Raw genomic sequence first — 27,398 nt, forward strand, 5'->3', positions numbered from 1 at the left:
AGAAGAAAACTAAAAAATATATAGGCTACATGTTGTTTGGTGAGAGATGTTGCACAGTGTGGGGGTGGCATGAAAACAAGTAAGTGTACAGTTTGTATGAATGAGCAAGGTAAAAATACACATGGATAAATTATGCAGAAGAGAAAAAAAAACTTAAATACAACTGGGTGAGGTGATGGAGAAAGTGGAACAGAATAAAAACTACAGTATATACACAGTGTTGGTAGTTGTAAGTGTACAAACATAACATTACACTATAATCCAACATGGCCTCTTTCTCTTTCTCTTTGTGTTTCTCCAGGAATCACCAGCAACTTGGCAACATCTTTTCTCTCCCCTGGCTCTCCAGTGTGTAAGGACACCGCCCACTATTTATACACACTTATATATATAAATACAAGTTATATATATTTAAATATATATAATAATATCATACCATATCATACTTTAAAGTCACCCAGTGCCTCTCTACCTGTTAGATCATTATCTCCCCCCCACCCCCCCACTGCATCTTCACCAGTGCAAAAACTGATCTGATCACCAGCAAGACAGAGGAAACGAAACTCAAAACACTGAAACAACAGACGTGTCACAGCTACCAAAGTTTTAGAGCATCTGTCACTGAGTTAACTTCAAACCGTCGACTCGTTAACCGTCCCCCCTCGTTGAGTTTGATGCCCCTCGGTATCGGCCACGTCGCCCACGTAACTCCGCCCCCTCCTCCGCTCGTCGTCGTCGGCGTTCATCATCATCATCATCAGCATCAGCATCGCTCTCTTCAAGTCGAGTCCGGTTGAAGACAGCTGGTAACAAACACACACAGCACTTAGCACCATAATGGCCTCCATCACGCAGTCGTCCGAGCCCGACATCCCAGACAACCACAGAGAGAGCTGGCTGGCGCTGCTTTCCGCCGCCGAGGTGTACTGCCAAAAGTCAGGCTGCGACCTGGCCATACTCACGGCCTGCAAGAAGTTCCGGTTGTCGGGCGGAGGAGGAGGAGGAGGAGGAGGAGGAGGAGGAGGAGGAGGGGAAGGAGGAGACGTGGGGAGGAAGCAGGGGAGCGGCGGCGGCGGTTTCCCCCGGGAGTGTGACTTCTCCTACAGCGTGTGGGGTCAGGGCTTCCTGGCCGAGTCGGCGCGGCGCTACATGGACGACATCGGCGTGCTGCACTCCACCTCCATGCTGACGGCCCAGAAACACACGCGCCAGGCCGGCGGCGACGGAGGAGCCAAGCTGATGGTCGACCTGACCGCCGACGCCGGACACAGAGGGGTGAGTTTCCTCCCCGACTCGGGGGTTCGCTCAGTCACAGTTTAGAAAACACTAGGGATGCTCCGATCGATCGGCCGCCGATCATTATCGGACCCTAAACAGGTCGATCGGCGCCGAAGGAGCGTGGATCTGAGTTTTTTTCCCTTGCTGCTACAAAACACACACAGCAAGGTTATTATAGTTTTAACATTTTCAGTAGTTTTTATTTTTATTTAGTTTTTCAGTTTCCTTTTTTTATTTCAGTTTAGTTTTTAGTGAGTTCAACAAGTGATGAAGCAGTTTTATTTTATTTTTTATTTTTGAGGAATTGACTAGTTTTTATTTCGTCTTAGTTTCAGTTTTTCAGGTTTTAGGAGAAAACCTCTGTCAGACCTCTGAAGGTGAATTTCTAAATTTGTGGGGTTTTTCCCCTTTTAGTTGCATCCCATAATGTTCCCATCACGTTACATTCACTCTTATCTACCAGTGGCTCGTACTCCAAGTCGTCCCATCTTGAGCTGTGGCGTTTTCTTCCTGCAACTTAGTATCTCTAAGAAAACTAAACCTAAGCTGATGTTATCTGGCATTCAGTTTAGTTCGTTTTGCATTGTTCATTCTAGTTTTATTTAGTTCTCGTTTTTGGAAGAGTTGTCATTTTTGTTTTTATTTCAGTTTTTCACTGCTAGTTTTAGTTTTATAATAACCCTGACACACACACACACACACACACACACACACACACTCCACATCCACTGTGATCTGGCTCAGCTGGCTCAGATGAGATATTCACATACTATGTGAGTATCTCACCGCCATCTGAGCAACACCTGCAGCTGATATGTGACACATATCAGCTGCAAAAAGTTGTTTGTGCTATTTAGAGATCCTGATTGTATTTATTTATTTCAAGTGGCTCGATCATAAATTCAGGACATGCAGGATTATTATTCTCTCATCCATTCTTTGATCAGTATTGATCGGTATCAGTATCGGAATATTTATGATTCCTGTGATTGGTAATTGGATTGGCCCCAAAAAATGCTGATCGGAGCGTCCCTGGTCATCACCGATACTGTTTGCAGGAGAAATCATGGATAAAGGAAGGTGCATATGGGGCAGATTAACGTATTAATATTACAGCTGTTATTGGCTATTTTTTTTTATCTACTGCTGTATTTTATTTATTCTATTTTTATTTTTCTAGTTATCATTATCATTTCTTATTTTTTGGATCCTAAAGTTGCCAACCAGTACAGATACAGGTATACCTGTATAGGACAGAGTGTGTGGGTGCTTTGGTAATGATGTGCATTTTTCTTTCTTTCTTTCTTTCTTTCTTTCTTTCTTTCTTTCTTTCTTTCTTTAAAATAAATGAATCATTTATCTATTTTTCTTTCATTACCTGCTTGGATGATCAGATCTAATGATGTGTATCAGTTTTAAGAGCAACATGTATAACCTATTTTGTCTTCAATTAAAAAGTTTAATAACAAAAAACCCACAGCGTTCACCTGTTGTTGTTGTTGTTGTTGTTGTTGTTGTTGCTGCAGAGCTTCACAGGCGACGGCGGCGTGGGCGGAGTCAGTCCCAACGGGCGGCTCTACTCCCAGAGCTACCCGTCCATCTACAGCTCTGGAGCCGTGACCGGGCCGGGCGGCGGACAGAACGGCAACGGCAACGGCAATGGCAACGGGGAGAGGGAGAGGGAGAAGAGCTCGCTGGAGGCCGAGCGAGGGAGGCAGAGGTCCGGGATCGCCGACTTGGAAGAAGAATGTGAAGACGAGGAAGAGGAGGAGGACATGGACGAGAGGAGACCCTACGGGAACGAAAGTGCAGGTGAGGAGGAGAGACGCACACACTTTTGTCTGTCTCTTTAAATACCGATCGATGTCGTCATCATATTCCTTATCTTCCTCATCATCTTCCTCATCATCTTCCTCATCTTCCTCATCCTGCCTCAGGTGTCTTCTCGATGGACGAGGACTCTCTGTCCCGGGACTGTGAGCCGTTCTTTGAGTCTGACGGGGAGGAGGAGAGCACTGATGGTGAGACTTTAGTTTTACTGACTTCATACATCTATATACGTACTGTATACTGTATGTATATATACAACATAACCCTATTGAACGAATCGCCGTGTTGTTTACAACTACTTCCGGGTAGAAAACCAACACGTAATTTGAATGAGAACGGTAGTAACGAATGAGAGTTTAGCTATCATGTTTTTCACGCCCTATCACCATATAGACAAATCTGAAATGACTGAAGAAACATCACTATTTCTGTGTGCACGAGCAAAGCAGTTTTGTGTTGCTATGTGTGGTATTTATTCAGTTTGGGGGAATCACAGTGTCTAGAAAGCACCAGTGGCTGCAGCTGACAGGGACAGCTAACAGCAGTAGCTAAGCTAACATCAGGACATCAACTCCCGTTATCGGACACGGCATGAAACTACTCCAGTTAGCTCAATCATGTTAACTAAAATGGGCCGTTTATTGAGTCACTGAGTTGTTAAAGCAGAAGTAAGCGATATTTTTGTACACATAGACACATAGACACATACACGTATACATAGAGTGTTTGGTCTGAAACACGGGTCTCTCAGTCACTCTGCTCTGCTCTGAGCCGAGGAGAAAACTTTCCTTGTATCCTACAAGTTTTATCCAATGAGGAGAGAGAACGGCATGAAGGGCTGTGTGTGCAGCCAAGGGATGCGCCTGAATGTGGTGACGTAGGGACGAGGACCAATAGATCCATGACGAGGGCGGGGGCTGCTAACTCCGTCGGCTGACAAGACGTTATGGTGCGTTCAAGGCAGCCCGTAACTCGTGTTTTTCCGACCTGTGAAGTCGTACCAGTTCGATGTGGTACGAGTTCACGGGTCGAAAATTACGAGTGGCCGTTATAGTGACTTTCACAGGCAACAGGTCGGAAAAACACGAGTGGGTTGCCTGGAACGCTACAAAGTCGTAAGTCGTGACTTGAAGCTGTAACTTACGGTTTCAAAAGCCTGCCTGGAACGCAGCATTAGCCAAAACGACCGGATCGCTTACTTCTGCTTTAAAGTTAAACAGGTAACTAACGGTTAGCCCGGCTGATCTATGATAACCATTACTGATTACAATAACGTGCACACAGAAATAGTAACGTTTGTCCAGTCATTGGTTTTATAGACTTTTATAGACTCCAAACGGTGATATAGTGACGTGAAAAATGAGATATATACAGTATATGTAGCGAAACTGTCCGTCACTATTGTTCTCATGCCGGGTTTCTAGTATGTAAGTAGTTGTAAACAACAAGGCGATTAGTTCTAACATATACATCATCATCATCATCGTCTGCAACCTGTTGGTGGATCTGTAAAACTTTCACTGTAGATCTAAAAGAACAATAGAAACACTACCACACATCTGGGATGTTTGTGTGCACTGCAGGAACATGCAGACTATCTGCTACGTAATGACTGTGAAGCCCTTTTCACATGGGATGCAGTGAGCGCACACATCACCATTCACTGTGTGTGTGTTGCACGGCGCAAATGCTTGTGCACGCCGCTCTTGCGCGTTGTGCGAAGGTATTTTTTGTCAGATGTGAACAAGCTTGTTTCCCAGTAATAATAATAATGCGTACTGGCATTGGCACACACACATGCCCTCATGAGGTTCAGTATTTAGTCAGAAACTGAAAGTGTGACGTGTTGTGAAATCCTTAAAACAAGAAGCTGTGGCTTTTAAACTGAATTCTTGGAGTCATTCAGTTGAAATCTGGTCTGAAGCTTTTCATGTCATTCAAATACAGTTTGTCCACATGTGGTGTTTTTCTTTTTCCCCACTCTGGTTGTCAAAGAAGCCACTGATGAGCTGTAAAGAACAGAAACTGAATCTGACACCAAATAACAGAAGGTTTAATTCTGTGGAAAAATATTGACTGAAACAAAAAGATGAAATTACATCGGTCATACAGAAGAAAAACCACACACACATCTGCTCTGAATGCAGGTCGTCTTCTCTGCTGCACTAATGAAGCAGCATCAGCATCAAAGATACGCACGTTGTTCAGATTTTACACAAATATGAAATTTACATAATACAGGTGCATCTCAATGAATTCATATCATATCATGGAAAAGTTTATTTATGTCAGTATTTCAATTCAGAAAGTGAAACTAATACATTACATAGATCCATTACACACACAATGAAACATTTCATGTCTGTATTTATTTAATTTCTTTTAATTGTAATGATTATGGCTTCACATTTAAAGAGGAACTATGCATGTCTGATCTCTTTTTACTCCAAAGCTCTTTAATTGACTGCTCAGTATCTCAAAAAATGTGAATATTACAAAACATCAATTAAAAAAAGCATTTTAATATGGAAATGTTGGCCTTCTGAAAAGTATGTCCATCTTTATGCACTCAATACTTGAAATACTGGAAATAGACTTTTCCATGATATTCCAATTTATTGAGACGCACCTGTATTTAACTTCATTCATATTCTCACATTATGATTTTTACATTAATTAAAGGTTAAAATTACAGTCTGTGTCTTTTAGGTCGTGTGTTTTACAGTTTGATGACCTCTGGTGTTGTTTTTCCGTCTCAGGCTCTCTGAGCGAGGACGCTCCTCCTCCGTCCCGTGGGATGGCCATGGGTCACGGCGGCTCGTCCCGCCACGCCCACGCCACGGCTCTGGCCCGCTCGCTGCCCGTGTCGGTGCCGGTGTGGGGCTGCAGAGGAGGCCGAGCCGCTCCGGGCGACAGCGGCAGTGGAGAGCGGGTGAGCACCGAGCACGCACAGCAGCACAGCAGCACACGCTATCACTTTTCTACAAAAAAAAGAAAAGGAACAAAGCTGGCGGTTTGCATGCTGGGATTAAAACGCTGCGCGGCCCCGTATCACAGAGCGAGATTAGTGGCTTAGCCGGCTATCTCTGGGCTTAAATCATTGCTTTCTGATGGCTTAAGTCTGTAACCGCGCAGATCGCCACAATAACCCGTTCTGCTCGACTAACCTGCTCCGGAGTCGCTCGGCAGCAGATTAACATCTCAGCACCGTCACTCACATCCATCCATCCATCCGTCCGTCGTCATCCTGCAGGATTTATTCAATAATCACTGTTTTCTTTGCAACAGAGACAAAAGTAGTGAGTTAACAGTGAACACTCACAATATTGAAGATCAAAGCGTTTTTTTTTACAGATTAGAGTCGCGTCTCCTGTGATAATTATCTCAGAGCTTCAAACAGACGATTTACCACCTCAACAACAGCACGATGTTCCTGACAGGACGAGGAGACTTTATAATGACATATTAAATCTTTTTACGCTCAAACAAGATGAGAAATAATTGGATACAAAAGATTTTCTCACCTTCGCTTTTTAATAAAACAGGAAATCTAATTTATTCCAAATGCACTGGTTTAGTTTCATCAGGTGTGAACTTTTTTTTAATCTTCAAACAGTTTTAAAATCATCACTTGTGTATAATAGTTTTTAATTTCATTGTTTCATTCATGTCATTATGAGACGATCTGATGGACCAGATGGTTTGAGAAGAAGGTTAGGCAGATGTTTTTCAAAAAAGATACTTGGTGATTGGATGAATCATCATATGACATCATGATGCTGAAGATTAGACACAAACCAGTTTGTAAGAAAAGACACTTTGTTCATAAGAGGCACAAACATCAGAGCTGGAGGTCGACGATGGTGGAGTCATAATGACAAGGTAAAAGCCGACAGCTCAGTGTTTATCACAATAGCTTCTTTTGTCCCCGGTCGTCCATAGCAACGCAGGCAGCTCCACTTGTGTGATACAGGAGGCAGTTTATTCTGTATTTAGTTCTGCAGGTGAAAGTTAAAGGGATAGTTCAACATTTTGGCAAATTGGACCATTGCCATAATCCCTATAGTCATAACAGTAGGTTCGTTACCTTTAATTGTCGGTGCAAGCTATTTTTAGAACGGCGGAGCAGAGCCGCGAGCTGCTCAGAGCTACGCTACGGAGGCTCATGGGATTTCTTGGTTTCCCCTCATCAAATACACAAAATACACAAAAAACCCACAAACATCACTGTGGAAATAACCTGTGTTTTCCTCTAACTATAGAATAAATATGTTAATGACGGCTGCTACATTTTAAAATGCCTTTATAATAACCTCCACACTCATTCATAGCTATGGCTTTACCTCTGTGTTCATATCTCTATTAGTGTTTCTTCTACATCCTTATATATTAATCAAATTAAAGGGGAACTATGCAAGTCCGGTTGCTTTTCCTCTGTGTTGCTAACCCTCCTCAGGGTCATGTGCATTTGTTTACAACAAAGCCAGTGAGAAATCAATCAACAGAGCGGTGGATAACGTTATATATCATATTCAAAGTTACAATGTGTATATTTGTGTAGTTTAATCTATCATAAACAAGAGATTACGACGCTAGGTGGAAGGCAGAGAGCCTCCATTCTCCCTGGAACAAGTTACAAGTCATTTATTTAACCATCACAATTACTCCGAAGCAGTTTCATTAAGTTAAAAATGTAGCAGAGTTAAGGTAATAAATCCTGCATAGTTCCCCTTTAATAACTGAAAGTGACTGAATCACAGTAAACTGGTCCCAGGTGTCCAGGACTCAACATCATCATGACTCAGGTCTGAGAACGGCCCGAGGTCGTAACAGCTCAGTCGGTCGTTGTGAAACAGTTACAGGAACATGGTTGTTGTTCATCTGTGACAGAATCCGGGTCTGACAATGAAACGCTTACGAAATCACACACAAAAAAAACACACACAACAGGTTTTCATGACGAGGTTCAGGGCGTTTGCAGGTCTGGAAAAGTTTCAAACGGTCCTGAAATGAAAAAGGCCTGAAAAAAAAATCAGAAAGTCTTGGAAGTTATCAAAAAATATATAATTAAATTTGATTGAGTCAGCGTGTAAATCATTGTCAGTGCTGCTGATTACAGCAGATCGACAGCTCGTACCAGACAACTGCTGATTTCAGCAAGAAATGTCATTATTTTTTAACTCGATCATCATTTTTTTTTATTGGTTAATTCATCCATCCATTTTCTGCCTCTATACTGAACCCAGATTGCCCTGTTGTAATTTATTATTTAATTAAGAATTAGAAAAGCACTGGAAAAATATGACATATGTCAACTGGTTTGTGGTTACTGGTATGCTTTAATCCTTTTAGGTTTTGCAATTTGTGAATATAATGTATCTAAATGAGACTGGTTTTGAATATCAATGTTTGTTTTCACATCTGTGTCTTTTCCACAGCTGCAGATATCAATAAATCAGCAATAAACTTGGTGATTGGAACTAAATCTCATCAAATAAACGAGTAAATTTAAGATTTGAGGAAAAAAAACGTCCTCCAGATCAAACACTGATCCAGTTTCCGTCATCTTCCTGTGCTCTTGAATGCATCACCAGACGTCCAGTAAAGACAATAACACAATGAAACTCCTGATAATGAAGCGAGTGGTTGTTGTTGGGGTTTTTTTTTGTTTCCCTGCCGTCAGTTGATGTCGGCGTGTTTCATGCCGTCTGACAAACAAACAATCCTCTCCTCAGTTTCCTGGTGCAGCAGCTAATGACCACGACGGCTCCGTGCGTCCATGTGACCCTGTGATGTCAGTGTGAGGTCACTCTGTGTAAAAAAAAAAAAGAAAACATAGAGGAAAGGTTGAATTAAAAGAAAATGTAGGGATGCGCTAATGCTTTGACTGAACATCGGTATTGGCCGATATTCGCCTCATCTGTTCAGTGGCGTATTGTGCTGACTCGGAGGAGAAGCCTGTTTTATTTTTTATTTTTTGGGGGGATGTGACTCTGCCGAGACGAGGGCGCGTGCAGGTTTAATTTGTTAAAGTCAAGTGAGACAAAATGTTGTTTTTGGTGAGAAATTAAGATTTTTTTTTGAGGAATAAACAACGGAGAAAAACATCGATACCAACATTGGTCATCGGCCATATTGTTACTTTAAAGGAGACATATTCTGCCCCTTTTCCACAAATCAAAACAGTTCCCAGCTGTCTTAAAGACAACTCTGTGACATCCTTGGGGTCAAAATTCCCCAAGGATCAAACATCACAGCTCTGTTCATCCTCTCAAAACAGCCCTGTTCAGAACGGCTGGTTTCAGTGCCTGTCCCTTTAAATGCAAATGGGCCACTGTTTGCCCCGCCCCTTCTACCGGTCCCAGGTAGAAGGGGCGGGGTTATGCAAATTCGATAATAATGACATCACTGGAAGACAACTGAGGGAACAGCTCGTAAAACCACACGGATTTTAACCTCAGGAGCCTGAAAATTACAGATTTTTTTTGTCAATTCTCACATTTTGGGGCCGGAAGGCAAAACAAACACCCAAATATATGTTAAAGAGCCTTCAAAAAGTGATATTTCCACAATATGTCTCCTTTAAACATTGGTATTGGCTCAGAAATTCCCTAAAAAAATGTGTGTGTATTTGTTTGTTTGTTCCCTCAGGTGGGCTGCGCTGACCTGGAGCACATCGCCGCCAGCATGAAAGCCCTGCTGGCGCCCGGAGCCACCGACGGGACGGAAATGTTCGGGGCGCTGCCTCGGCCCCGGCTCAACACGGGGGACTTCTCCCTGAAGCACTGAGGCGAGAAGAGCGAGGAAGACAGAGAAGGAGTAAAGAGAGAAAGAGAGAGAGAGAAAGGGATAGAGGGATCGAGCTATAGAGCGATAGAGGATAAAGGAAGAAAAGGTGGGGAGGTGTCGTCGTGGCGACGGGAGGAAGGAGCAGTGTGAAGCTTGTACCTCCGTTTATTTCTCACTAACCAAAATTAACAGCACGCGCTTCGAGGAGTAACCGAAAAAGACAAATGTTGTTATGAACACTAGTAACATTTTCAACACTACCCTCCCCTCCCACCCCGTCACTACACACACACACACACACTCACATACATACACGCGCACACACACACACACACTCCCCCAAACACTACAACATCAGGATTGGACGGTCTATTCCTTTGTAAAAGGAGCAGAAACCAGAGAAATGTCCGACTTAACCTGAAGCTTGTGGCTTTTCGAAATGTGAGCGGAGGACACCAGCACCTCCTCATAACAGCCTCTGTACTTTTACTTTGCCAATGAATGACTGACTGATAGAATGATTGTAAATCAATACTGGGTTATTGGGGATGGTATTTTTTCTTCTTTTCTTTATTTTATTTCTTTTTTTTTTCTTTTTTTTGCTCCAGATGTTGAAGTGGTTGCATGATTGAGAAAGTGGCTGACTGTGTGAGTGTGTGAAAGAGAGAGAGAAAGAGAGAAAGAAAGAGAGAGATGGTTTGATTTAAAACAGGAACAAATGTCCGTCTTTGACATTTAAAAAAAACTACAAAAAAAACCAAACAAACAAATAAATGTTCCGTTAAGTACTTTTATGTTTCGAATAAAGGAGCAACACCAAGACAAGAGAAGAGACTGGTGGTGTTATTGATCATCTCATCTGTGCAGTGTTGTCTATGTGAATCCTGTAGAGGGCGCCGTTGCTCCACCTGTGCAGCATCACGCAGGAACGACGCAGCCTCAGTGTTATTACATAATAGTTTAATTTATTGACTAGAATCAGCACATAAAAATATATAGGCTTTTAACTTTAACAAGCTCTCTAATAACACACCAAACCCATGTGTGTAATAAAACATACACAACTTTTAGATAAAATACATTGATATCATACACACACTAGGAAATAAAGTAATAATAATAACACATCTTTTGGTATCCACAAGTTTCCCAACGTCATCTATGGTCAAAACCGGCTTCCGGTTTTGCATTTCCGGTGGAATTTTACGTTTATGTTTCTATGGTTTTCAGTCGTTGTCATAGTTGCTGTAAATGCATGGATCTATTAACGCTGGCTTTTAACACAGATGTCAATTTGTGTGATATGCATTGTTAAAAGCTGGTGTGATGATCCATGCGTTTTACAGATTTTCATTGAAAAAAACAAAACAAAAAACATCCATGCATTTACCTCGACTACCGAAACCATGGAAATGTAAACATGAAATTCCACCAGAAGAGCAAAACCGCCTTACGTTTTTGACGTTCGGAAAAAGGTGGATAATGTGAAATAAATAAGCTCTTTTCATGCACAGTCTACAAAGATGTCATGTGATCCCCTAAACTTCTCAAGCTTTCCACCTTAAATTTACACAGCCCCCCTGCCCTGTCCGAACTACTACAACAACTTAAAGGTGTTATAACACAATGGTTCTCAAAGTGGGGTTTGGGGACCCTCTGAGGTCCTTAAGAGAGTTCAAGGGGGTCCCCAACTTTTTCTTCAAATTGTACCACTTTTTCTAGAATTTTTAAAGTTTTTTGAGAAATTTTTACTACTTTTTAAAAAAATTATTATTATTTTATTTACTTTTTTTTTTTGAGAAATTTTACCAGTTTCTTCTAGAATTTGTAACAAACTTTTTTGGGAGAAATTTGACCACTTTTTTTCTAGAAATGTTGAAATGTTTTTGAAGAAACTACCTTTTTTTCAGAAATGTCTCTACAAATTAACAAAAAATTGCAGTTTTGACCCTTATTTGAACGTACATTGACTAAAAGAGTAACATTCTTCAGTCTCAGAACAAATATTTGTGTATTTTCCTGGTGTTTGCTTCAAAATTTTGTCCAATGGGGGTTCGTGGTCTACTTTGTATCAATTTAAGGGTCCTTGATGTCAAAAAGTTTGAGAACCACTGTTATAACATAACGATGTAATCATAATAAAACATCACTGATCCTTCTTCCGGAGCAGACAGTAGGAGTTCGTCCCGACCCAGAGCGCGGGCAGCACCTTCTCCTGCACGTTGACCTTGAACTTGTGGATCAGCCGCACCTCCCTCTCGGCCCCCTCCCCCTCCACCAGCAGGAACTTGATGATGCCCGCCGGCTGGTCCACGTACACGCCCATGGTGGTGGTCTTGGGCAGCTGCACGTCCACGTTCTCGCTGTTGTGCCACACCTGGTAGCAGGACCCGGACCAGCCGGCGCCCCAGGAGGCGCTGTTCTCCCCGAGGCCGCAGGCGCCGTCCTGGGGCTTCCGCGGCGCGCTCTCGCAGACCAGCCCGATCACCACCCAGCCGTCGGAGTCCACCTCCCAGTAGCCCCGGTGCCCCAGCAGACCCTCCTTACACAGCACCTGGGGCAGACAGCAGGGGAGCCAGTGATGAGCTGGGCAACACAGTTTGGTAACTCTTTAATTTACAGGCCGATTATCATGTGATAATGTCAAGAAATAATTAATTGCGAAATAGCCTAGAGCAGTGGTTCTCAAACTTTTTTACATTAAGGACTCAAATTTACACAAATTAGACCATGGACCCTCATTGGACCAAATTTTGAAGCAAACACCAGAAACACACAAATATTTGTTCCAAGACTTAATAACGTCCTTTTTTTTTTTTGATCAATATATGTTCGAATTACTACCAATGGCATGAATTTTTGGAAAAAAATTCAAGAAATGTCTGGTAAAAATGTAACATTTCTGTAAAAAAAAAAAATTAAGTAAAATTTTGAAAAGATAGTCGGGGACCCCCTTCAACCCTCTCAAGGACCCCTGGGGGTCCCCGGACCCCACTTTGAGAACCATTGGCCAAGAAGTAACGGTCAATTTCAAAGTAATGTCGAGAAATATAGCCAAGAAATAACGACTGACTGTGTAGAAATCGCCCATAAATTGCAACGACTTGGTGGAGAAAAATTCTGGCTTTCCAAAAAAATTGAAAGCATGAAAAGCGTGTGTAATCTTTTGCCTTCATGAAAAACATGACATTACTATGAAATTGACCGTTATTTCTAGGCTATTTCTAGACATTTCTACGCAATTAATTGTTATTTCTTGACATTATCACTTAATTAGCCGCCTGTAAATTAAAGGGTTAGCCAAAATTTATATCAATCAGCTGATCGGATCAGATCAGATCAGTGTATAATGGAGTTGCTTAACCTTGAATGCCCCACCATAAAGGGATAGTTCAACATGTTGGCAACTTCTCCTCTCACCATAATCCCTCTAGTCATAGCAGTAGGTTCATGACCTTTAATTATCGGTGCATGTTGTTTTGAGATCAGCGGGGCAGAGACGTGAGCTGCTCAGTGAACAGAAAGGAGGTGAACGGTGCAGGACCCCTGTCCCTCATCAAACTCATCAAATACACAATTCAACAACTCCAAAACGCTCTGGTGGACAAGTTGTGACCTGCACATTCACCACGCTATGAGATAATCATGTAACATCATGTAACATTACGACACATGAAGCAAGTCTCGTAATGTTACATTAATGTTTTGTAAAAGGATAGTTCTATAAATATCTTCATATTGTAGGCTACTTGTACTTCTTTACACTAAAACAAACTGAAGAATTTAGAGTTCTTGTTTTTTTATAGGTAATTATGTCATTATTTTACTGGTCCGTCACAATTGAGATCAAATTGCGCTGTACATGGCCCCTGAACTGAAATAAGTTTGACACCCCGTTCTAAAACTTTGTGTCTTGTGCCTGGTGCAGGTGAGCTGGTCCAGGTTCAGACGTACCTGTGGTGAGTGCTCGTATCTCTCAGGCCTGTTGGGATACGGACAGACTGCATCGGACGTACGAGCCACTTTAGAGCCGCCCTCTGAAATCCACAACAGCTTCTGTGCAGTTTTATCGTCCAGAGAGAAATTGAACCAGTCTGAGAGAGAGAAAGTGGAGGTGAAGAGGCAGAAACAGGTCGGATGACATAAAGACACAAAGATCTGAGAAATAGGATGAACATAAACAGAAAAGAAAAAAGTAATATTTAACAATTTATTCATGATCTCATCTCTTCTAATTTCTCCTGACTCATCAAGTCTGTTGTTGTGAATTATCTTAAATATTGTTGTAAAGCACTTTGGGCTGCAGTTTGTCATGAAAGATGCTCTAAAAATGAAGTTTATGAATTACATACGCTCCTTAGGAACAGATAATGTTAACATTATATATAAATACATATAAACAACAACCCATGTGACAAATGTAAGTTTTGTGATATATGATATACTTTAAGTATTTTATTTACACTAGCATTTTAAACATAGCTGCCACCCCCATAATGTTTATCCTATAGTATGAGGAAAAGACTCCATACAGTTGTTCTTTATTTACAATTAGTTTGATATGGTTTTACTTTAATTGGCAGTAGATATTGTGTAAGTTTTTATTTTCCAATCCACATTTAAAACGCAGCTTCCAGATAATAAAGAAACAACAGTCTTACACTTCATGAAGTCGGCCCTGGTGGTTGGTTCAGGGATGTTTGGCTCATATGGCGGCAGCTTCTCTGAGTTGACAAACATAAACAGTTGTGATGAGAATCAGCCAGGAAGGCCAATCATATTTAAAGGGATAGTTCAACATTTTGGCAAATTGGCCCATTGCCTTAATCCCTATAGTCATAGCAGTAGGTTCGTTACCTTTAATTGTCGGTGCAAGCTATTTTTAGAACGGCGGAGCAGAGCCGCGAGCTGCTCAGAGCTACGCTACGGAGGCTCATGGGATTTCTCGGTTTCCCTCATCAAACACATCAAATACACAATCCAACAACTCCAAAACGCTCTGGTGGACAAGTTGTGACCTGCACATTCACCACGCTATGAGATAATAACAGAACGTTACCAGACAGAGTTGTTTTCGAGGTAAATGCAGAGACTGCTTGCTGAAAGACTGTCCCTGAAGGCAACGCGCATCAGCGGTTTTGCATTAATTTGCCTCTAAAACAACTCTGTCTGGTAACGATCTGCACCAACAATTAAAGGTAACGAACCTATACTGCTAAAACTATGAACTATCCCTTTAAGTTTAGATGAATAAAAAAGACAACAACAGCGGAACTTCATCCTGCTCTTTACCTTCTGGAGCAGCATTGTTTTTTCTCCCTGGAAAACAAAAAAGTCAGTGTGTTATTTTACCAACATCTTGCTCAGCTTGTGTGTGTGTGTGTGTGTGTGACACTGTAGCCTATATATGAGTAGCTACTGTGCTTTATGGCCTCTCCGCTGCAGATCCCTCTTGCCAGTGTCTTCTTGTACAAAATGAAATGCACAACAACACACCAGTCAGGGATGGCACTGACAAGTAAACTCCAGCCAGCTACTTTAAACCCTCTCATCTTTCTCCGCAGCCTCCTCCCTCGATCAGAGGCCTCTTGTCAGGCTGCCATTCATCTACACTAAATCACCTGCGGCTGCTCTCAACATACGCTCCATCACAGAGGAGAATTTGCGCAATGTTGGCTCAGTCAGCACTAATTCATGTTCAAGTTCCTCTCTCCCCACCCGCAGCGGTCTCGAGGTTTAGGTTTCAACATAAGGAATCTGGAGGCACCGGGCATACATTTGTTCAGGACACACATCACGGAGACTGACAGCAGGAGTCTCGGTCTAAGAATACACTTTCTCTGTATGTGTGTGTATGTGATGCTGTTATTTCACACTGCCCAGGGCATGTTTGTCATGTTGTGGGCTGGTGTGTAATCTCTGTTCGTTTGTTTGTTCCTCCTCCAGTCTCTGAGTCACTCTCTATGTGTCTTCTGTTCTGACATTCGCAGAAAAACTCTCGGGGTACTCGGTGGTGCCGGTCTGGTCCGGTCTGGTCTACCCAGGTCATCGTGTTACCGTCGTCTCTCAGATTTCACACAGACAACCAGCTCCTCATCACTCTTACTCACCTATCAGACGGTTACGTCACCACCACCACCATCAGGTCGGTTTGTGTGAGATTTTTTCCCCGCCGTTGACAGAATTAGACAAAACAGCCTCAATTTTCCTCTGGATCCATATAAAGCTGCTTCTAACTGATTTCCTTACGGCTCATGGCGGTGAAGTAAATGCATTAGCGAGCTCAGGAACATGATTTCTCAACATATTTGATTATACTTAATCTTACCCACCAGTTTTTTCCTCCATACTTTACCAATTTAATGTTAAAAATAGCATGTCCCCCCCCTCAGAATATCACATATACTCTCTGTACAGACAAATATGGCCTCAAATTAATTCAGTTATTTAACCTGAGACGTCGCTTTTTATAAGCACACAACTACATCAAGTGGAAATATCACAGATGAACTGTTCCCTGTCTTTCAGTTGCTGTACTTTTGGAAGTTTACTCAAAATAGGCCTATATTATATAAGTGGGTGTGTACAAATCAGTTTTCTGGTTTTAACAGCAATTTCCTGCAGGGAAGCTGCAACCTTTTAACTTCTAAATAACTCAAACCAATATGTTTCTTCTTTTTCTTGTGATTTGGCTCCTACAGTTTTGTTTTTTATTCTGAAAACCCATATTATCATTATTATAATTAGTAGGAATATTGAAGCGGACAGCTTTCTTTGACAATCAGGTTTAAATCTGGAAAGATGTGAACATCACCAAAGAATCACCAAAACAGAATGACTCTGGAAATAATCAGTGATCCAGGAAGTAGTGAGATCCCATCATACTTTCATAAAAGTGGCACCACCACAGTGCAAAAACTTTTATGAATCAACAAAATGCACTCAAAGTAAAATGCTCTGTTTGAGCCAATTTGAATGATGGTTGCATCTCTAACATACTGTACATCATCATCATGCAGGTGAAGTCTTAATTGGTGAAGTAACTGTAGTGAAATAGCATTAGTACAATGTGGCTGTGATCAGATTGATCAAATCTAACTCTAATCTAATTATTGTGCATGAATTTTATGTTGTGCAGTCATAATAAAATACATATTAGCTTACATATTCAATTTTTTCCCACTTTTTTTTTTTATGTCTAGGCCTTATCTTATCTTATCTTATCTTAACTTATTTTATCTTATCTTTTCTTCATTTCTACAACCATACTCTTTATCTTTCTAACCCTGTAACCCAGTTTCCTCTGGAGATCATTAAATTATTCTGATCCAGATTCTGAAACACACCAACTGACTGACTGAACGTCTTTTTCTTTCAGGTGACCGTCGGCCTGTTGGTGTTGATGTGTTTGATCTCACAGCCTGACGGCGAGGAGGACCGTCGGCTCTTTCAGGTGCGGTGGTCCACACATGTCTGAGCCTGAGGAAACACAACCCGTCCTCCCTGCGTGACCCTGCCCCCCCCTACAGCCTGACGACCAGGACACACAAACAGGGAGTGTGTGTGTGTGTGTGTGGTGTCACATCTGAAAACAAACAGTGGGTGGGATTCAGGGGAACGGCCTCTGCTTTCTCTGAATGCTGCCTGTTGGGCTGAAGTTGGTTTAACTGCAGCTAAAGAGCGGAGAGGAGACGTGGAGCTTCTCTCCTCTCTCCTGCAGCCTGAATACACAGCGTTACTGTTACAGAGAGAGGAGACTATTATACTGAAGACAATTACTTGAGCGAAGCCACGTAAAGCCCAGAAAATTTGATAATTGCTCGGGCATGCAGGGATATTAATTGGACCCTACTGAGGCTTAGGATCCAGTGTCAGACCAGATTTTAGTACGGAGGAGGAGTCGGTGCATGTGCATTCAAAAAAACAAAAAACCGCTGAGCAGCAGATGGACAGAGGAGGAGGAGGAGGAGGAGGAGGAGGAGGAGCAGAGTGAAGGTCAGGTGCAGTCGTCATTGGAAATTGGTGTAGCAGAAAGAGGCTGGTGACAGATCACTTCATCTGTCTCTCTCCCCTCCCTCCATGATTAAAGGAACACAGCAGGAGGAGAGACGAGGGGGCAACGATGAAAGAAAACCCCTCGTGCCGGGTTCATCGAGGCATTAAGAGGAATCACAGAGGGGGGAGATTAAAGACATGACACACTGCAAATAAATCCATCTTGAAATTTATAAGATGTTCCGACAACCTTGGAGTGAGATATCAGACTGGATGACAGGCGTGCTGGGTGGTTGGACACTGGCCCGCACTACAGCTGCTCCATGGAGGTTAATACCCCCCCACTCCCACCCCTCACCTCCTCCCTGGATGCCCGTCCATGCTCAGCGGGATCAACAGGAAAGCTCGGCAGAGATAAACAGGTACTCGGAAAGATTGATGAGTTGACACGGCGGCAATAGAGACGTGCGGGAGACAGAGAGGGATGTGAGATTGAGGTGTGAGGCATAAAAATATTTAAGAGCAGAAGAGGGACCATAAAAGGAGGGAAGACACCTCCATGAATCACGGCCGGAATAATGGATGAATACACCTGGATGAAGATGGTATTTCTCAGGGAAGAGGAAAAAAAAAATCTGACAAGTAACGGAGCTGGATTTGAGTAAAACTTCAAAAGGATGAAAAAAAAGTTTGATAAATCTGCGTTGGATCTTAAGACGGAGCTACAAAACACTCTCATCCCTTTTAAAAGAGATGATGGCAAGAAAGGTCAATGCCGGATGTTCGGTGAATGTTCAGTCCCGTCTCCCCCCCCCCCGCCTTTTTTTATTTCCACTCCACCTCCACAGATTCCTCTCCCAGTGGGACAGAGCTACATTATCTGTGCAGATCAAGTTCAAGACATCCCACTGAGGCAGCAAGATCAGAGGGGAGAGAGGAGGTGGCGCTGGTCCATGTGGGTCTCGTCCCTCTGGTGCCGGAGGACGACGTCCTGGCTGGACGCCCCGTGTCCCCACATCAGAGAGGAAGGAGACTGATCTTCCCCGCCTCATCAAATCTACATCGTTTATCATCCTCTCTGCAGCTAACGTTAGCCAATCACATCGGGTTATTATTATTATCGACTAGAGTGGCATGCCAAATTTTCAAAATTTCTGTTAATGTGAACAGTTCAACAAGGGAGAGTGCAACATTTTGGCAAATCCCTACAGTCATAGCAGTAGGTTCGCAACCTTTAATTGTCGGTGCAAGCTATTTTTAGAACGGCGGAGCAGAGCCGTGAGCTGCTCAGAGCTACGCTACGGAGGCTCATGGGATTTCTTGGTTTCCCTCATCAAACTCATCAAATACACAATCCAACAACTCCAAAACACTCTGGTGGACAAGTTGTGACCTGCACATTCACCACGCTATGAGATAATAACAGAACGTTACCAGACAGAGTTGTTTTAGAGGTAAATTCATGCAAAACCGCTGATGCACGTTCCTGTTGTGGGCATGTGTCTCTGCATTTACCTCTAAAACAACTCTGTCTGGTAACATTCTGTTATTATCTCATAGCGTGGTGAATGTGCAGGTCACAACTTGTCCACCAGAGCGTTTTGGAGTTGTTGGATTGTGTATTTGATGAGTTTGATGAGGGAAACCAAGAAATCCCATGAGCCTCCGTAGCGTAGCTCTGCTCCGCCGTTCTAAAAATAGCTTGCACCGACAATTAAAGGAAACAAACCTACTGCTATGACTATAGGGATTATGGCAATGGGCCAATTTGCCAAAAATGTTGAACTATCCCTTTAACAGAAATTGTGACCAGGGGTGCCCAAACTTTTGCACGACACTGTATCTCTCTGCTGCAGTGCCAAAGTCAACTTTTGATGGTGCCCAGTGGTGCAGGTGCAGGGAGTGGTGGTGGGTGCACTGTGTGTTACATAATGTCACAATCAAACAGCCATAAATAAAACTTAGATGGGGCTTTTACATTTTGGGACTTGAATTACTGTGCAGCATTTCACACTTCATTACTGCGGCTGCCAGAGGAGGGATTAGTGACACTTTGGGAGGAGGTGGTGGAGCTGGGGATGTTGGTTTGTCTGAGTTATTGAAGCTATTGTGGAAAGAGAAACACTGAGCATGGATTAGTATTATCCAAAAGAGGCAATACAAGGGGTGGGTGCGGTGGTGTACAGTAGACTTCCATTTGGAGTAAATTTGTGAGGGGAAGAGGAAGAGAGTGAAGCATGCTGGGACAGGTGCGCGATGGCGTAGCCGTAGACACAGGAACAAGAAAGATGGGCAGAAATGTGAGCTGTGAAACTGCAGACGTCTGACTGACATCGAAGGGAACACGGGGAGGAGGCGCAGCAGAAACAGTAACCGTCCGGGCTGAGGCGCTGTCATGCACTTCGTTGACATGATTAATGAGACGAGAGTCGGAGGTGAGGAGGGATGTTTGGCTCGGCTCTGACCTGCAGGGACGGTCAGCACGAGGAAACTTAACAACATGCAATAAACAGCATATTAAACACATGATAAAACACTGTGACAGGCAGTAAGTCAAGTCCAACCGCGTTCAGATGTGACACATTGAATGTGATGAAAAATAATAATATAATAAATACGGTCCGGTGCATCTGAGTGATGTGTGTAGTTATAATAAGACGCTGACGCACTATATGTGTGAAATGTGGGAAGAAAATAAACCACTAATGAACAACCATCATTTTAAAAGTCATAAATAGATCATTTCCTGTTTCAAAAACATAAAACAGATTAAATATGAAATCTCCTGTTGCAGATGCATTTGAAAAAAATAGTATAAAAAGTTTTAATAAAACTGCGAGGAATTAGAAGCTTTAGAGTCCGTCTGGCACTGAGCAATAAAATATGGAAATTATTTATTGTAGTTGGAGCTAATTGAGTTACAGAATCATGAAATTTTTTTTACAAACAGTGCAGATTTAAACATATTAAATATATATTTTGTTTTAAACTAAAGTAAAAAGTTTATTATTTAATGTCAGTGATTAATGACAAACAAATGAAGCTTTTGTCTCATATGATATTTAAATTCTGTATATTGAAACTTTCCACTGTAGCTACAACATCTCTTAATACTGTCATATTCTGTTTTAAGCACTACTAAATCACACTATTTTTGCACCTTTGGTTTGACACTAACGACATTTGATTGGTTTTGTGCTCACACAATGACAATTAAGTTAAGTTTAATCTAATTTAACCTCTAATTTGCCTGATGTTGTAACGTAACGAGCTCCCTCCCAGGTGCCCACAGACACTCAGGTGATTTCTTACCTGCTCTCTTAGGTACAGGCATGATTCCCTTGGTGCTGGTTGGCATCGAACGGGTCAGATTCTTGTGACAAGTGGCGTCTGTCTGAGCGTCTCTGGACTCTCTGGTCTCTCGCTCTCTTATTAACTTCCCAAATGAGTGGGGAGGAGGAGGGGGAGGAAGAGGAGGAGGAGGAGGGTAAAATGAGCAGGGGAGGAAAGAATGTGCATAAGTTTTGGTTGGACGTTAACGGGTTAGGGATCCTACTCCTGTCCTGTCACATGAAACTCCTGATCCCCTCCAGGGATCAGATGGATGGAGACAAGCAAATACCCAGTATATCCCAAGTATGTGTTGTTGCTCATTTGCATACACATGGACTGAGCATGTGCGCCGCAAGATCTGACAAACACATTCATATGAGATGATGTCATGAATGGGTTTTTTCCCCGTTTTTTTTATTTTTTATTTTAAATTAGCAATGTGCAGAAAATTGTTCAGGTCAAAGCTTGGCACCCAGACGTCTCACCGAGTATTTTCTTGAGATTTTGATTCATTAGTTCAACAAGTTGGGTTTTTTTTGGTCTGCGCGTCAACAAGAGCTTCAACAATTGTTAAAACTTCAACTTCAGTCAGTGCATTTACATGGACTTGAGTAGGCTATCCTGGTTATCATATTCGGGATACTGCGTTTACTTGAGTCCTTCATAATCCTGTTAACATGATAAATGGCTACCAGTATCTGGTTTCTGACAATACTCCAAAAGTATGAACGGTTCGCCGCCGTCATGTTTGTTCTGATAATACGTCACTTGGCTGCACCTGCGCAGATAGTCACAGTTGTCAGAAACCGGGTAGCAAAACCAGGTTTCTCAACACTGGGATGCTGGCGTATCCTGGTTTCTAAAATCGGGATATTATGTGTACAGTCACAAACACAAAAATCCGATTATCCAGGATATTCAAGTCCATGTAAATACACTGAATAATTGTGATGGATAGGCCTACAAGGTGTTTGTTAGTTTGTGCTCGGAGAGTTGGAGAAAAGTCAGGATCCAAGATGGACGCCAGCTCCTCACCAGTTACTATCCGTCGTCAGCCTCCCATTAATCAGCCGCTGCTGTGAGAACGACCTGGCAGAGCTAGCAGCCAGAAATTCAAAATGACAACTTGTCAGATGTAGCTAATAGATGTTGCTGACATTTGCTTTCAGTCTTCTCGTCTCAAGTAGCTACTTTTAATCAAACATCTATGGCATGTGTTAGTTATGAGTCAGTCTTCATTGTTGCCATTTTTCAGGAGCTTACTACTGCTACACGACTAATGTTAGCATTAGCAACTCTTTAGCATCAAACTTAATCTCTTTCACTCACTAAGGTCTGGCTCCAGCTTTGGAAAACAATCTGTCTCTCTCTCTCTCTACTAGCATGCTAACCAGCTAGCTCCTCATCACTTTCCGATACCGAGTCACTGGAGTTGGTTTGACCCTTGTACCTAAACAACAATGTGTGCAAGACTGGTAAGTAAAAAGCTGTTTTTTGGTTAACTATTATTAATTATTGACAAATTATTTTATGTTAGCAGTTTTTTTTTTTTTTTTTTTAAAGTATATTTTTTGGCTTTTCATGCCTTTATTAGATAGGACAGTTGAGAGTGTGACAGGAAATGGGAGGCAGAGATGGGGGGAATGACATGCAGGATAGGGCCGTCCGACGCGGGACTCGAACCGGGGCCGCCTGCAGCGAGGACTATAGCCTCAGCACATGGGGCAGGTGCCCTACCAACTGAGCTAAACTCCGCCCCATGTTAGCAGTTTTTAATGTTTCACAAGGCACTTTGCAATCTTTTGTTGAGGAGTGCTAAGTAGGCCTAAATAAATAAATACATAAAGGTTTTTCGCCATCTCCTGAGCTAATAGACTCTAAAAAGTGGATGTGGTTTTGGGTTAAGACCCGAATCTGAGTCTTCATCGTAAGTTGAATCGAATATCTTGTCTGAACTGGTGTGAAGAAGACCTGTTTTGACCCATATGTGTGCAGCCAGGAGATAGCCTACATAGAAATAAGAAATTCAAGTCTTTTGTCCCACTTGCTTTTGTTTAACTATCTTCTTTAGCATTTACCAGTCCAGAAAACGTACAGTATGATTCTGCAGTAAACTAAAATTATAACATTTGCAAACATGACAAACAGCAGGAAGGCGCAGATGAAGAATGGCCTCGAACTTCAAAGATCAAATAGACAAATTTGTTAAAAAAATAACTTTTCTTTTATGATTTCATTTCCAGAATTGGAGGCAATAGGGGGGAAAAAGTATTTTAACATCAGCAAAATGTATAAAGTGAAAAATATGATTTTCTCATCATGACCAAGTTATTAAATTATTAGATTTATATTGTTAGATTAATCTGTACATTATAATATAAGTGGCATTTTAACGTTTATTGAAATGTTACTTTGCAACACATAATCCTGATTTGCAATTAATCCTCAAAGCAATAATTTCAGTAAAAAGTCATTTCACTTCTGAATTGAATTATAGAATAAAATTGAAATACTCCAGTAGAAGTAGGTCAGAAATGATTCAGATTAAAAGGCAGAAAACTGTTGTTGTTATCGACGACCACAGACTTTAATGAACGAGAAAAGCTCTGAAATGAAAAGTCATAAAGACTTTGATTATGTTCAAATCTTGGGAATTAGTGGTGTCCTCCTTTAGGCAGTGGGTCGTGTGTCTGTGTTGGACCTCTGGGTCGGAGAGTGGGGGTATAGTGGGAGGGAGGGTTCCCTTAATTGACTTCATCTTGATTGATACAACATAATAGGAAATAACTAAGAGAACGAGCCTCGGTGTCATTAGAGGAGGAATTTTAATGAAGCGTAAGTACCCGCTTAGCGCCGGCTCCTCATAATACCAGATCTGCTCCGTGTGAGGCATGAAAACAAATTTCAACACCTGCTGCTTACTGCTGTCAGTGAGTGGGCTTAAATAGTATTGTGCCGTGACCCCCCCCTCCCTCTGGGTGTGTTTAGGGGCGCTATGCACGACAGTATATATACTGAGAGATCACTATGCAATATTCCTAGTGTGCATTACCACCCAGTCGGGGCCATTAAACGTCCTATCGTGTTACTTCATTACACGTTAACATGATGGTGCTATGCTGACATGTATGGCATGATTGGGGGCGGAGGGGGGTGTACAATAAGTGTGAGGCTGTAATCTGTGAAGGCCTGCTGGGATGGAGGAGTCTCCTCTGATTGACGCGGCAGCTGCTTCCTCCTTCTCACTTCCCACTTTTCCCTTTTATCCATGTGTGTGTTGGTGAGTGTGTTTATCCCGGCGATAGAGAGCAAAGGCCCCAAAAACAACCGGTGTTTATTATCTAAAGTGCATCATTCAGTGTTCTGATCCTTTAATTTCAATAAAAAACATCCAAAACAACAATATAAATAAATCAAATACCACTATAAGTACAGGTTGCATGTAAGGAAGTTTGTTACAACAGATGCAAGAATATGGAAGTAGAGCATTTGTAATACAGTAGCTACTTGGGGTGAAGTCCCCTGTTAGAAATATTTTACCATCAGATCGGGCTTCTTCAAAAGGTCACAAGTTAAATCTGAGGTGTTATGAGGCAATAAAAAGGAATGATTAAAAAAAAAAAGAATTGTGAAATAATGCACTTTTGACGTCTTTGGACCTCAAACTGTTACTTTAAATTAAAGTCTCTGAAAAGTATAGAGGGGAAAATGACAAAGTAAAGACACATCTTTCCTCTCAGGGTTCGCCATCCAGAAATATTTGGAAACACTAATCAAAACTGTGTGTTGTGTGAATTTATATATGGTTTATAAAGAACCATACATTTTATATAATAATAATAATAATAATAATTCATTTAATTTATATAGTGCTTTTCAATAACCCAAAGACGCAGTTTAATAGTCCAGTGGTGACCACATTAGATTTTGGGGCTGCTCCAAATGGTCATCAATTCAATCCAAGGTGATTAATTGGAGAGAATAAACAGGGAGACTTTTCTTTAGTCTTTTTTTTTTTTTTGATAAAGTTTGGACTGTTTGGACTCCAGGAAGAAGAACAATGCTAATGTGCTATAGTGCTAATGGAGATCCAATAAATGAAATGAAAATGTTGAATGTCGACGTATTTGGAGACATCAGACAGTTTGCGAACAACTCACAGAAATCTGAAACATCACAAATCAAACACAGATTTCCTGTCAGCATTTACTGACCAAGAATGCTTGGAAACACTGGGTTGATTTTACGTAAAATATTAATCAACTGTACATTTTTTATCGTTATACATGTGTATATCTGTAAAATAAATGCTGTAAACCCCCAAAATACTGCAAAATACATGGCTTAATGGACCTTTTATTCTTCACCACAGGTCATTCCTCAGCTAATGAGACCATGTGGACTATGTGGAGGGGGTGGGGGGGGGTCTGTGGGAGGGGGGGCAGTCGAACATGTTTTAAAAGTGCCTTTAATTAACCGCTCGTGGTTAAAGTGTCCAGATTTACAGCGTGGGAACGACAGGCCAAAACCAACTGGGCCCCCCCAGCCACCAACCTCGTAGATTCAGTGCAACATAAACCTTGTAACTGCTCCTAAATCACACGATGGCATAAAAAAAGGGTGAGGGTGGAGGGAATGGGTGGGTTGGGGGGAGTCCTGGCTATAACACATGGTGTCATGGTGACATTGGTGTTGTCAGAGAGCTGAGAGATTTATGAGGAACTGCTGCAATATGAGCGGCAGCGTGTTTCATGTATGAACAATCCTGCCCCCCCACCTCCATGTTTGTCTTACATAACATGACATTATTTACCTTTTATCATCTCCTGTGAGCTCTTATATCCAGTCAATTAACGCCCACATGTTTGCAGTAGTGTAATATAACACAACAACAATAAATCATTTTTTTAATACGGCACCTGAGATGATTTACAGCTTCTCCGCTTCGAGTCGATTGGAGTTAAGTGACAAAGCCACAACTCAGCTGTCGTCCGTGTTGATTGAAAACAAAGGTGGACACAAACATCTGCTTGTTTTAGGACTGAACAATTAATGAACATATGATCAAGATAAATAGATAGATTTGTCATTGTTATAAAAACAACAACAATGAAAAGCAGTTTGGCAGCTAAAATTGATAAGATCAAGGGATTTTAGAATAACACATAGTGCCCAAAGTAGCCCCAAAATACCCAGAGTAGTAGAGGTGCTGCAATAAATATCGATTGATTGATTGATTTGTTTATTTAAGTGTCATTGTGCCCAGTCCACTTGGTCTTACAAGACTCTAAACAACATTCAAAGATGGCTAAAAAGTCTTGTCGTATTTATCTTTATGTAGCCATAGACTCATGCAATGAAAATTTCAGGCAGGTTTTCCAAAATATACAAAAAATAAGTAGTCTTACTGTATGTAGGATACAGTGTTTTTCTTGCTTTTTTAATAAATCTGGCAATGATATAAATCTCCTCCTTAAAACAACTAAATAAAGGTTGATTATGTGTCAGAGGCCTAAAAACCAGATTCTCCAGGTGTAAAAGTGAACATTAATTGATGCAAGAACCAACAAAAATTGCATTATTTTCATATTTATTTTAGTTTTCATTGAATATTCAAAGCAATAAATGTAACTGCAGCTGAAACAATGACTCGTATTGCAAGCACAGTATCTGTTTTGGTATATCCAAGATGATTTTTATCGATATTATTGACCCGTAGTTTGTTTCTAGCACCAAACTCACTGAGAATCAACAGGTTTTCTGCAGCTTTGATAAGACTAAGAGACTTTGGTTACTCATATGGGAACATGATTCTCATATAACTGATCAGAGCTTTATGTTTTCAGGATATTCAGTGGTTTTTTTTGTATTGGTAGGTATTGGCGTCATGCATTAATGATGCATTTTTAGACAGATCTGAGTTTGATAAACAGCCGACATGTGTCTGCAACCCATAAATTATTCTAATTTTAACGAGCCGAAGCAGCTCAGAGTACATCTCTTGTAATCAACAGTATCAGATCTGTTTAACTTGGATCAGTTGGATGTAAGTTTGCGATGTTCGTGTTAATTTTAGCCCTTTTTCCCAATTTGTTACTTGTGTGTTGAAAGCAACATATGTTCATGTGCAGACTCAATGTAACTGTGATCACGTGTCTGAGTGTCGGTGTCTC

General features: G+C 41.6%; 2 protein-coding genes across 2 annotated transcripts; one reads left to right on the plus strand and one right to left on the minus strand.

The window, feature by feature from the left end:
* Positions 1 to 596: 596 nt before the first annotated feature.
* Positions 597 to 10,243, plus strand: akt1s1 (AKT1 substrate 1 (proline-rich)). Its single transcript, XM_085783561.1, has 5 exons — positions 597 to 1,275; positions 2,805 to 3,090; positions 3,216 to 3,299; positions 5,868 to 6,040; positions 9,760 to 10,243. Exons 1-5 carry the CDS (start codon positions 838 to 840, stop codon positions 9,895 to 9,897), a joined length of 1,119 nt encoding a protein of 372 aa, XP_085639687.1. The 5' UTR covers positions 597 to 837; the 3' UTR covers positions 9,898 to 10,243.
* Positions 10,244 to 12,016: 1,773 nt separating this feature from the next.
* LOC146982537 (tripartite motif-containing protein 16) lies at positions 12,017 to 14,637 on the minus strand. Its single transcript, XM_085785587.1, has 3 exons — positions 14,559 to 14,637; positions 13,852 to 13,991; positions 12,017 to 12,451 (listed from the first exon to the last, which is right to left on the minus strand). The coding sequence occupies exons 1-3, from the start codon at positions 14,635 to 14,637 to the stop codon at positions 12,044 to 12,046; spliced, it is 627 nt and encodes a 208-aa protein (XP_085641713.1). The 3' UTR covers positions 12,017 to 12,043.
* Between the last annotated feature and the right edge of the window lie 12,761 nt (positions 14,638 to 27,398).

This window comes from Trachurus japonicus, chromosome 8 (assembly GCF_045865225.1).
Source record: "Trachurus japonicus isolate A0001 chromosome 8, Traja_1.0".
NCBI classification, from domain to species: Eukaryota; Metazoa; Chordata; class Actinopteri; order Carangiformes; family Carangidae; genus Trachurus; species Trachurus japonicus.

Excerpts from the sequence above, each read along its gene's own strand:
- akt1s1 (XM_085783561.1), top strand. The coding sequence starts at position 838 with ATGGCCTCCATCACGCAGTCGTCCGAGCCCGACATCCCAGACAACCAC. Across the intron at positions 3,300-5,867 it reads GGAGGAGGAGAGCACTGATG|GCTCTCTGAGCGAGGACGCT; the intron begins GTGAGACTTTAG and ends TTTCCGTCTCAG. Across the intron at positions 6,041-9,759 it reads ACAGCGGCAGTGGAGAGCGG|GTGGGCTGCGCTGACCTGGA; the intron begins GTGAGCACCGAG and ends TTGTTCCCTCAG.
- LOC146982537 (XM_085785587.1), bottom strand. The coding sequence starts at position 14,637 with ATGTTTGTCAACTCAGAGAAGCTGCCGCCATATGAGCCAAACATCCCT. Across the intron at positions 13,992-14,558 it reads CAGGGCCGACTTCATGAAGT|ACTGGTTCAATTTCTCTCTG; the intron begins GTAAGACTGTTG and ends TCTCTCTCTCAG. Across the intron at positions 12,452-13,851 it reads GATACGAGCACTCACCACAG|GTGCTGTGTAAGGAGGGTCT; the intron begins GTACGTCTGAAC and ends TGTCTGCCCCAG.